Source organism: Agrilus planipennis, unplaced genomic scaffold (assembly GCF_000699045.2).
Source record: "Agrilus planipennis isolate EAB-ADULT unplaced genomic scaffold, Apla_2.0 scaffold22, whole genome shotgun sequence".
Classification (NCBI taxonomy): Eukaryota; Metazoa; Arthropoda; class Insecta; order Coleoptera; family Buprestidae; genus Agrilus; species Agrilus planipennis.
The window spans coordinates 652,036-663,615 of record NW_020438874.1 but is presented as its reverse complement, the minus strand read 5'-3'; the positions used below and the strand labels follow the sequence as shown (position 1 = coordinate 663,615).

Genomic DNA, 11,580 nt, shown 5'->3' with positions numbered 1-11,580 from the left:
TAAGCTTTTATATCCCAGATTTTCTACTAAAGAATTTAATATTAATACCGAGAAATACTTTTTACGTAATTTTTGTTTCTATAAAACAGTAAAAAGTTAAACCACCATGATAATGCAAAGCCTTTCATTCAATAATTTAATCGCAGCAATATCATGACAAGGTAATCAATTGTTCCTTTCTTTTTCATTATAAAAATTTACTTTTGCATCTACATACATTTACGATTATAAAACAATCTAAAATAATTTCACTGTTTTTGACTATAAAAAGGAACATTGATCACTAGTGTCGGGTAAGACCCAGGCAAAAACGATGTTTAATTGTTCAATAACTTTCAACTGACGATCGCCTTTTAACACATTTTATGTAGTTTATTAAACGAGTTGAATATATTTTTTATTTATCCACCATATTAATACTGTTTGGTTGGGCACTACCTATGCGAATAAAAACCCAATAAAACGATAAAAATGAATCCTTTTACTTTGTAATAATTTTCATTAAAAAACCACGGTCAACAAATTAATTTTATTTAAAAACAAAAAATCGGTCATTTTTTAAACTTATAAAAGCATAGATGATAGATATTTGAGATTTTTTTATATATGTATAAAATTGCCCCACATTACAAAAAGTCAAAAATCACCTTAATTATGCAATATCAACAAAAGCTCTATGTACCATTTTTCATAATTATTTTTCTGTGTTAAAACAATTAATTTGTTGACGAAGATAATGTCTGAAATAAAAATTAAAAGGAAGCTGTTTTGATATAAAATTGTACAATACAATCTCTCAAACAAAGAAGCACACAAAACAAGTCTATATAATCCTCTTCTGAATATATTATTTACAGTTTTCTTTACAAAGAACGTACTGGGAAATAAAATTTATTATTTTAATACAAAAAATAAGATTTTTTTTCTGAAATTGTACCCTTTTTTTTAATGAAAATATTCATGACATTAATTCTCTATTTCTTATTTGTGTTAGCTTTGTTTGATGCATCAGTTAGCACAAATAAAAGAAAAAACATAAATAATACGATTCGTTCCTCTAATGTAGCTCTTTGTTAATTTTATTACTTGTAAAGGCCACATTGCCAGATTAAGTTAGAAATGTTAAAACTGCAAAAAGAATATGTTGCAATAATAAATGCTACAGAAACCCTTATCACACTACCAAGTATATAACTTACTATATTTTCTAATATCACCATGTTATTATTAAGTATTGTATAGTTATTTATAGCAAACGTTACAATAATTTATGTAATTTAAAAGTATGTGTTGTAATTGTTGTATTTTAAAAAATTAAAAAACATTAACATAAGTAAAAGTTTCGGCTCTCGCTTTTCGTTACTCTAATCTAAGCTGAATATTTTACTACCACATCTTTAACTCCATTTCTACCAAAATAATAATTTTACTTCCCAGTTAAACAAGACGAAGAAAAAACCAATTCGACAGCAATGCGAGCATGTTTGTTTGCACTTCGATAAAATGTCTCACGGGTTATTGTTAAGTTAGGCACACGTCGTTCCTTGCAAATATAATCATTATCTTAACAACAGTTTGTTCGACTTTTTTTCTATCAAGAAATTTAAATGCATTTGTTACTTAATTTTATGTAGTTTTTTTATTCCTTTGCGTCGAGTCTTTCGCACATGAAACGGGAAGGCCTAGCGGCCCTTTCCTATCGCTAGTGACCTTTTGCCGCGTCTTTGGCCGCCAAAATTAAAGGCGTCAAACTCGCCAGAGGTCGTGCCATTTTTAAAAATTGATGCTACAACCCATACAAAAAACACTACTTAATATACTATTTTTCAAAGTTAAATTCTTATTTAATTATCTATACCCTACTAATTCAAGTTGATAAGACAGCATACCTTTAATAAGTCCCTCGCTGATGACCTTTTGTCGACCTCAACCGCCAGACATTGATCGAGAAAATCTTGAAACGCTGGAGAAAGTTTTTCCTTGTCTTTTATTTCCGGTTTACCGTTAGTGGCGATCAAATACAGAGCCCTGAGGGGATTTTCATTCAAGTATGGCGGCTCGCCTTCTATCATTTCAATTGCCATTATTCCTAATGACCATACGTCCACCTGTTAATTATTAAAAATACATATCAAATTTAATATGTACTAAAAAAGGCAAAAAGTGCCTACTTTTGGACCGTACTGTTTCCTTGTTACAACCTCAGGAGCCATCCAATATGGTGTCCCTACCATCGTAGTTCTCTTGGATTGTTCAGGACTTATTTGTGCACAAAAACCAAAATCGGCTGTAAAATACAAAATAAAATTTAATCAAGAGCATTGATTCTTAACCGGGACTAGCAATAATTTTATTTGGTTATGAAATCATAAAATTAAGTCGAGATTTACGATTTTTGTAGCCAATATATTTCCATTTATATTTCAGGTATGGTATACCTACTGAAAAACTGAGAACACGTTTTGTTCAGTGGATTCTCCACCCTAAAAAGGTTTTGATTGCTGCTAGTATCTTCTTTTTCTGTTTGATAGTTTACAATTTGTAATAGCGTTTTTTTTTTTTAAAGTATAAACAATTTAATCAACTTCATTTCCCAAAAAATAATAGAGATTATATAAGAACATACACATTCACCGCAACAAAACCTCGATATTATTAAAAAAAAAACAATTCTTTAAACCAGAAGTTAGGTTTACTTGGTAAAAAAATAGACCAACTATAATTATTTATTTTACAAACCGAACTTTTGACTCACTTAATTTAACGGAGCCGTCGAGACCAAGTAAAATATTGTCTGACTTAATGTCTCTGTGTATCACTTGATTGCTATGCAAGAAGTCGAGGGCCTGTAGCACCTCCCTGCAAACGGCCGCGATCTGACCCTCATCCATACATGTTTCGGTCACTACATCCGTTAAGGAACCCCCAGGAAGATATTCCATTACGACCCACAATTCCTCCGAAACGAGGTAACTGTCTAAATAGTTGACGACATTCATGTGTTTGTTCTCTCTCATGACTAGAATTTCGTTAATGATCAGTTCTTTTTTCGGCTGCTGAGATAAATTCATCTGCTTTATAGCCACCTCCATTCCAGTCGAAGTTTCTATTGCAGTATAAACAGTACCAGATGCCCTAAAATAACAAAAGATGACAAACTACAGGTATTAACTACATAATAATAACTTTTAAGAGCCGAATGTCTTTGATACATAGATATTTTTTAGAGGATTAAATCCTAATGTATGCTATAAGTATTTTGTATTAGTTAAGTGTAACTCACTAAAATTCCTTACGAGTCAAAAAAATCTCTGTAAGAAGCTAAACCTCTTAGATGCTTGAAAGATTTAACTCACTGAAGGTTTACATTGCTACAAAAATATATTTGATTTAATTTTGAGTTTTTCTCTTCTAGGATTTAATCTGAATTCCTGCAGAAAAATGTATAATATAAAATTACCCTTGTCCAATTTTTTCCATTTTCGTATATTTCCTATTCGGATCACCTACTGAAACGATACTCCTCAATTTTTCTAGTATCTCTTCATCTGTCATCTTCTTCTTCCTTTTCTCCGATGCACCCCGCGATATCTCCGAACCCGCTTGGTTTTTATTTCGGTCAAGCATCGGGGCGCCGGGTGGAGAATTTGCATTTGCAGCGTGAGTTGGTGTTGTATGCACAGGACTCGGGCTGTGAGCAGGTGTGCCCACAGTGTTGTTGGTAGTGGGCGGAACATCTTCGATTGGTTTCGTGTACTAATTGAATAATAATAAAACAATGTTTACATGAAGAAAAAAACAGATGAAATATAATAAAACTCCAATAATAATTAACTAGTGGGTTATTGAAGAAAATCTTCGCATATTACAGCTTTTACTACTGTGACATGTAGAAGAGTAAAATTAATATCTGCATTCTCATTAACTGAAAATGAGAGCCAAAAACAGCCAATTGCGTGCAGAATGTAAGTGGAAAAACAGTTACACTAGTTTCACGCATTTCTTCCTTTGGAAGCCACATTTTGAATGCAACAAGCATCTTTCGTTTAGATATGCTTTAATCGTAAGATTATTACTGTGTTTCTTATTAGTACTTTATCATACAGTTACCGGAAACTCATTTTTTTTGTTTAACTCAGTTTATTTTGAGTTTAAGAAGCGATAAATAACGTATTGTTATATTATCTTATAGTGTAAGTATTTCATTATGTATGCTACTCACAATCAGCATTATCTAATTTGAAATGCAATACATGAAAGAGAGGATGTTAATTTTAAAAAAGGGAAACGGAAATTGTATTTAAATAAAAAGAAAATATTGAATCGATATTACTGAATAAATTGATAAACAAAAAAATCTTTACAAAAGATGCAAGCAAGTTAGTCATAGACACTTTTATTAAAATATACATGAAATATGTTTATCAAAAATCGAATGTGTTACCTAATAAATTAATGATATAATCAATTATTTATAAGTAATCTATATTTTCATTAAAACGTTAAAGTTAAAAACAAAAGCTAATATGTATAATAAAAAAGGAAATTACTTACAATACTTTTAGTCTTTTCTGGTCGACTTGCAATAGGAGGTGGTGGCGGTTCGTCTTCGATTTCGGAACTTGGAGCATGAGCAGGGCTATGATAAGACTGCGGCGCTCCTTCAATATCAGTTGGAGTTGTACTGCTGGGGCTGGAACTGGAAACCCTGCTCAAAGAAGACCCTAAAAAAAATAACGATATAAAACATCGTTATATAACAAAAATTAAAATATGTACCTGAATGAGTGGTTGTTGTTGTTTTTGTCATGTACTTTGCATTTGGGGGTTCTTTTGAACTACTATCATACCAATTAAGGACATCCAAAACAGCCTGCGGGTTTTTCTTTTGTTCTTGTTTGCTAATATTAGAGTTCATCAACAATCGAGACCATGCTTCAGGCATGCCCTGTAAATAAGTCAAGGATAGTTACTTACTGAATTACTAATGTAATGATCTGATTCCAATTAAACTAAATCTAAGATTACATTTACAAATAACAGCTAACTATTCGTGATAAGAATTAACTTATAAAATCTACTGAACACAACATAACATACATTTAAGAAGATCTCCATTAACACATGAAGAGTGGTTAGAACAAACCCTTTCACTTGTTAATGAATCAAATTTTTATTAATAAATGTAATAAATGATCCACAACTCAATAAAGAACATGTTCTCATCACTTTATATGGTATAACAACTTTCATTGCATTGTTAATTTATTGCTACCTTAAGCAAATTGTAATGTAAGAACAGCCAATTAACATCTGTTCATTAAATGTATCAATGCAAAATGTGCACTTAATAATTAACTAAATAAATGCATTGAAAATGGTCAAAATCTTTCTACACTACAATGGTCAAGATTGATAATTTGTCTTGAATGGTACATAATAAAAAGCCCATTTAAGAAATGTCAAAACTGGGAGCAATTATATGAAGAGAAAATTTTCAAAAAGATCATGCAATAAATAACATTTTATTTGCAAATTAAATTAAAACATGCATTACTTACTGTTAGTGGCAGCTTGCAAAACAAAATTTGTTTCATTAATTAAAATCAAGAAGCAGGAAAAGCACCTTGACCACTTTTTTTACAAAGGTTTCAAATTATATTGTGCCATTTACTATAAACTTACCGTAAACTCCCCTGATATGGGATCAAAGCCTACATGAACTGTGTGTTCAAAATTTGTAGGATAAGAAATATTTGGTTTATCAGAAGTTATTGTAGATTTGTTGCTTTTAATTTTGGATTTTAAAGTCTTCTTCTTTCGTTCAGCATCTTCAGGCTCTTTTGGCAAAGGTCTATCTACTGCCAGGGCACTATTAGTTAAGTCTGTTCCTCTATTTGATGTTAATCTAACCGGAGGGGCTGGAGGTTTCTCTTCATCAGAAGACATTCTTACTGTGAAAATATAACAGCTGAGTAGACTCTAACTTAGGTAAACTGTAGTCCGTAATAAGCGACTCCGTTTCGGCGTATTGTATTATCTACTTCAATCAAACTAAAATTTCTTTAGTGGGCGCGCCGTATGCGTCAGCAGCCCTTTCTTATTGTGAATAGATAGATTCCTGAGGAGCACAGTAATTCAGAGAATACCCACCTAGAGATAACAGGCACTAGGAACGATAATCACAAATATTTACACCAAAATAAAACCTCAAGCCACTGGAAAGTTATACTGGCTTCATTTATTAAAATAAAAATACTTAAGTTTATCACAAAAAACAATTACATTTCTTATGGACACCATTCAATGGTGTTTCCGAGTCCACTAAAATGGCAGGCTTATCATTTTTACGAAGCGTGAGGTACATAACAAACCTATCTTTTGTCCTTTTCTCCTTCATGCAATTACTTTTAAAAGAACTATAAGCGTAGCTCTGCTCTTAGGGCATAATATCCCTTAGTTATTTATATTTTTTAGAATGCAATCGTGCTTGTCAATTAGAGACTTTATTTTTGTAGAGTTTATTAACCTTTCTGTCAAGTAGGTTTTATTGTGCATTTGTTGAAGTTTATTGCTGTCTAAGCAAATTAATTAAAAGTGTGATTAAATAAATGAATAACTAATACTGTTAACATGTAAATAGACGCTTTTATAAAAATTATATTTTATACTTGTGTTTCTCATTAAATACATACTCAATACATTTAAATTACAAATACAAACCAAAAATAAAAATGAAGAAAAAGGTATGTTTACACACCATATTATTGTTTATCATTAGTATAGTTTTACTCTCCAGGTCCTTTTAATGGGTAAAAGTGGTTCCGGTAAAACAAGTATGAGATCTATAATTTTTGCCAATTATATAGCCAGAGATACCCGAAGGTTAGGAGCAACAAGTATGTGCCAATGTTTTTGTGGTACAACTTTTCATTGATTTATTTGCAGTTGATGTGGAGCATTCACATGTTCGATTTCTTGGAAACTTAGTGTTAAATTTGTGGGATTGTGGTGGACAAGAAGCATTTATGGAAAACTATTTTGCTTCTCAACGTGACAACATATTTAGGAATGTGGAAGTACTAATTTATGTATTTGATGTAGAAAGCAGAGAACTTGAAAAAGACATGCACTACTACCAATCATGTTTAGAAGCTATAATGCAGAATTCTCCTGAAGCAAAGATATTTTGCTTAATTCACAAGATGGATTTAGTTGCTGATGACCAGAGAGATCTTATATTCAAAGAGAGAGAATCAGATTTAAAAAGATTGTCAAAACCTCTTGAGTGTACCTGTTTTAGAACATCAATATGGGATGAAACTCTTTATAGAGCTTGGTCAAACATTGTATATATGCTTATTCCTAATGTTAAGGCCCTAGAAAATAGTTTACAACAATTTGCCAATATTGTGGATGCTGATGAAGTTCTATTATTTGAAAGAGCTACTTTTTTAGTAATTTCTTATTGCCAAAGGAAAGAGCACAGAGATGCTCACAGATTTGAGAAAGTTTCCAATATTATAAAACAATTTAAATTGTCCTGTTCAAAACTTGCTGCTCAGTTCCAAAGTATGGAAGTTAGAAATTCTGTTTTTGCTTCTTACATTGATATGTTTACTAGTAACACATACGTAATGGTTTGCATGTCTGACCCTCAAATCCCTTCCGAAGTTACACTTATAAATATTAGAAATGCCAGAAAACATTTTGAAAAGTTAGAAAAAGTATCCAGTTCTGCTGGCTCTCTTACACATCGTTAATTTTATCCTAAACTGAATTATAAGATTTTTTTTATGTATTGTAATTTAACTAAATACATCAAAGACGCATGTACTTTCATCGATTTTTTTTATTAGCAAAAAATTCCTTTTTATTTAATGATTGAATTTCTTATCTTGGACTGTTTAATAAGTTATAAATAAAACGTATTTTTGCAATAAAGTTCCTAATTTGCAGCATTATCTCATTTGATCGATTATTATACATAATCATATGCATAATTGATTCTTATCAAAATCATTCAACCATGAATGTTACCTTCAAATTATATTATTTCAAAGACTTTACTATTTTTCCCAAATTAGTATAAGACATTCCGAATTGGAATAAACGCGAGCCAAAACAGTATCGATTCTATGTATATATTTCCGTAAGAAACAAAATCAACATTTCTATCGTGTTCGTAGCAGATAATTGGTATTTTCATGTTATTGAGCATAATTAATGTTAAGTAGATAAAGTGCGGACCTTGAACTATAAATAAGTCGAATTAAATTGTATTAAATTACAAACTAAAATTGTTTTCAAATGGATCGCATATTAAGAGGAATTATGCGATATCGGCAACTCGATAGGAAAACTATGGTTGAACAATTTAAACAAGTTAAAAATAATCCAACGGTAAGGTGTGGTAAAGGCTTTTAAAATTAATTATCTCGTACTATAGATAAAAAGTGAATAAGTAATGGCATAGATAGCCGATTTAAAAGACTTTGGCATGCGTTTTAATCATATAGCCAGTAACTAATAAATAACTTTGCAGCCAAAAGCAGTGTTTTTTACATGCATGGACAGCAGAATGATTCCCACACGATTTACAGAAATGAACGTGGGGGACATGTTCATAGGTAATTAAAAGTAAAACGCTAAATATCGAGTACAATCCATTTAACATTTAAACTTTCCAGTTAGAAATGCTGGCAATGTAATACCCCATTCGCACCATTTTCTCGATGAAATAACATCAAATGAACCAGCAGCCTTAGAATTAGGATGCGTTATAAATGATATAAGGCATATAATTGTTTGTGGACATAGCGATTGTAAAGCTATAAATTTACTTTATCAACTACAAGACACAAATTTTTCTTCTCAGGTTTGTCATTTCTACATTAGAGTAATAATTTTACTCTTCATACTTTTAGTAGTGCTACGATAAATTTTCTGCACATGTGTGTTAGATATATTAAACTTATCCCAATTTATTACAGGTAAATCGTAGAAAATCGCCAATAAGAGCATGGTTGTGCGCTCATGCTTGGTCCAGTTTAGAAAAATTTCAGCAGCTAGAATTAACAGATTATTCTATGCCCCTAATTTTTCAAGCCGAAACTCCTCAAAGAAAGTTTGTTGCGTATATCGATCCTGAAAACAAATTAGCGTTAGAAGATAAACTTTCACAGATAAACGCTCTACAGCAGTTACAAAATATAGCCAGTTACGGATTTTTAAAAAGTAGACTCGAAAAACATCAACTTCACATTCACGCACTGTGGTTCGATATTTACACAGGCGAAATTTATTATTTTAGTAGACAAGCTAAACAATTCGTTATCATAAACGAAGACAACATAGAAACGTTAATGGACGAAGTGGAAAATTATTACATGTAACACAAGAATTATTATCAGTACTACACTGCTAAGGTTGAATATATGGGAACAATCTCATTGTATTTTTCCAGGTCTTATTTTTTATACAAAAATTAATATACTAATATATGTACAATGAAGAACAAGTACATATTAAATTCATTTTTATTTTTATAATTTTAAAAATCTAATAATAATTGAGGCATGTATCTCATAATTAAATTTATTAGTATAAATGTTTTGATGGAAATGGTTGTTTTATCATCATGTATGTATAAATGTAATTAACTTACTATAACGCGAATAAATTTAACAGTTTTTATGATTTATTTATTAGTTCTATCATCAACAAGATGCCCACTTTTCGGATCTATTTTTTCCAATTTACAATATATAATGCATAATTTCAGTCTACCTTTTTAGGCACTGAGATAATTAATAATAATAATACATTTTGTACCACCGTTATGTTCAATAAGCTTACACAACATTTTAACAAACAATGACTACTGCTACTTACAAAAAAGATTTAGAATAATAATAATTAGAACAAGAAATTGCGCAGGCATAATAACAACTGTATAGATAGTAGAGAAAAAAGTAATCATTATTAAAAAATACTTTAATAAAATATTTACTAACCGGTGTTTATTAATATTTGAGGCATTTATAAGTACACTAAACACCATAAATCAGAAATTGATCTCATTTAAAAACGTATGAAAATATAGAAGGAAATTAAAATTCTTAAATTAATTAAACTTGAGACTCCATTTATTATGTGATCCTGTAACTAGCAATAAGGTAGAACAATACAAAAAATTGCACGAATTTGGTCTAGTGAGGGACTGTGGTCGATAGAAGTATGAAAATGGACCTCATAAGAGTGAGTAACAAGTTTTCTAAAAAATTTCTTTTATTGTTCCTTAACAGTTATTGTAATAATTCATAATTATATGCAATTATTTTAGTGGCCAAAATTAGTTTTCTTTCCTATATTTTGAAAAATGTGGATAAACACAAAAAAAAAAGAAGGCAAAGTTTAATTCTTTTGAATTGTCAGGATGATCCTAAATTTCATGAACTATTACAATCAGAAACAGCAAAAAAATTTAATAAACAGTAATGGCTTAAAAAACTTATCAAACTCGCTTATCGACCCTAGTCCTTGTCAATCAATATTAAATGGAATAACAATGATAAGTATTTAATTTTCTAAAAATTTCAATAAACACAATTGAAAAAGAATTCGGTAAATTACATAAAAAACATCAAATTTAAATGTTAAGTGCTCAATGTTAAAATTAGTAGAATAGCCAATTAAAGTATAAGTAATTGTAATAAATTTAAAATATTATCCCTTGTTAACACATACTAACTTGTTTACATCTCACAGACCATCAAACTATATCATTTATATGCATTTTATCATACCTTAACGTTTATTTTCAATTTGTAGCATCAGTAGTATACAAAATAATAAATTATTTATGGAGTAAATTGGCCATCCTACAGTTAAAAAGAGGTAAATTTATTGAAATTGCACACGCTTTTTTAAATGTGACCTCTAATTTCACAATTATTAATCAGTCATGAACATAACAGTTTAGAAATGCACAAAAATATTTCATTAAACTATATACCATATCATTTCAACAAATTTTCTCAACAAGACTCGTTCCTATCATATGTGACATTTTCCCTTTTTTTAATTGCATTAGAAAATTTAAAAAACTGTAACGTATAAGATGTCCGTCCGTTGTTTCCTGTAAAACTAAAGTTGGCGAAGTGTCCATTTTCACAATCCGAGTGTTTTGGTGGTGATGTAGATGATGAAACGGAATTACAACTTCCATCCTTTTTTTTAGTAATAATTTACCATGCATTTTTACAGCTACAGATGCTGTCTCTCTTGCGTCCAACGCGTCCGAAAAAATTGCCGACACTTTATTTTAAATCCTTTTATTAAGACCGATAACCATAAAATTGTTAATTGTATTTTATATTCAATATTTTACAATTTAATAAAAAGTTCACCTTTTGCAACTGTTTCCTTTCTCTTTTAATATTAAAACGAATCACTGCACTGAGTCTAGCCCGATCCGAAATGTGGGCCACTGTGTTTTCATTCAATTTAAACAACTATCATCCTCATCATTATTATTTTAATTCAATAATAATAATAATAATAATTATATATGTAATC

At 30.3% G+C, this 11,580-nt stretch overlaps 3 protein-coding genes across 5 annotated transcripts; 2 read left to right on the top strand and 1 right to left on the bottom strand.

Annotated features, from left to right (window-relative positions):
* Nucleotides 1-6: 6 nt before the first annotated feature.
* Nucleotides 7-6,341, bottom strand: LOC108732927 (serine/threonine-protein kinase PAK 3). Of its 3 annotated transcripts, none has more exons than XM_018463926.2 (9): nt 6,154-6,341; nt 5,686-5,954; nt 4,780-4,948; nt 4,555-4,724; nt 3,461-3,756; nt 2,756-3,135; nt 2,172-2,287; nt 1,890-2,108; nt 7-740 (listed from the first exon to the last, which is right to left on the bottom strand). In XM_018463926.2, the coding sequence occupies exons 2-9, from the start codon at nt 5,947-5,949 to the stop codon at nt 717-719; spliced, it is 1,638 nt and encodes a 545-aa protein (XP_018319428.1). In that variant the 5' UTR covers nt 5,950-5,954; nt 6,154-6,341; the 3' UTR covers nt 7-716. The 3 variants fall into 3 exon arrangements, with proteins under 3 accessions (XP_018319428.1, XP_025835658.1, XP_018319427.1); XM_018463925.2 differs by lacking the exon at nt 7-740 and adding an exon at nt 1,703-1,786; XM_025979873.1 differs by lacking the exon at nt 6,154-6,341 and having other exon boundaries at nt 7-1,786; nt 5,686-5,949.
* A 163-nt stretch (nt 6,342-6,504) lies between these two features.
* LOC108732930 (ras-related GTP-binding protein A) lies at nt 6,505-7,842 on the top strand. The gene is made up of 3 exons (XM_018463929.1): nt 6,505-6,746; nt 6,800-6,899; nt 6,949-7,842. The coding sequence occupies exons 1-3, from the start codon at nt 6,735-6,737 to the stop codon at nt 7,761-7,763; spliced, it is 927 nt and encodes a 308-aa protein (XP_018319431.1). The 5' UTR covers nt 6,505-6,734; the 3' UTR covers nt 7,764-7,842.
* Nucleotides 7,843-7,945: 103 nt separating this feature from the next.
* LOC108732931 (beta carbonic anhydrase 1) lies at nt 7,946-9,792 on the top strand. Its single transcript, XM_018463930.2, has 4 exons — nt 7,946-8,403; nt 8,546-8,630; nt 8,691-8,878; nt 8,994-9,792. Exons 1-4 carry the CDS (start codon nt 8,311-8,313, stop codon nt 9,393-9,395), a joined length of 768 nt encoding a protein of 255 aa, XP_018319432.1. The 5' UTR covers nt 7,946-8,310; the 3' UTR covers nt 9,396-9,792.
* Nucleotides 9,793-11,580: the final 1,788 nt, after the last annotated feature.

Excerpts from the sequence above, each read along its gene's own strand:
- LOC108732927 (XM_018463925.2), bottom strand. The coding sequence starts at position 5,949 with ATGTCTTCTGATGAAGAGAAACCTCCAGCCCCTCCGGTTAGATTAACA. Across the intron at positions 3,136-3,460 it reads ATGGAAAAAATTGGACAAGG|GGCATCTGGTACTGTTTATA; the intron begins GTAATTTTATAT and ends TTGTTATTTTAG. Across the intron at positions 1,787-1,889 it reads CAGCGAGGGACTTATTAAAG|CATCAATTTTTAAAAATGGC; the intron begins GTATGCTGTCTT and ends TATGGGTTGTAG.
- LOC108732930 (XM_018463929.1), top strand. Across the intron at positions 6,900-6,948 it reads CCGAAGGTTAGGAGCAACAA|TTGATGTGGAGCATTCACAT; the intron begins GTATGTGCCAAT and ends ATTTATTTGCAG.
- LOC108732931 (XM_018463930.2), top strand. The coding sequence starts at position 8,311 with ATGGATCGCATATTAAGAGGAATTATGCGATATCGGCAACTCGATAGG. Across the intron at positions 8,631-8,690 it reads CGTGGGGGACATGTTCATAG|TTAGAAATGCTGGCAATGTA; the intron begins GTAATTAAAAGT and ends TAAACTTTCCAG. Across the intron at positions 8,879-8,993 it reads ACACAAATTTTTCTTCTCAG|GTAAATCGTAGAAAATCGCC; the intron begins GTTTGTCATTTC and ends AATTTATTACAG.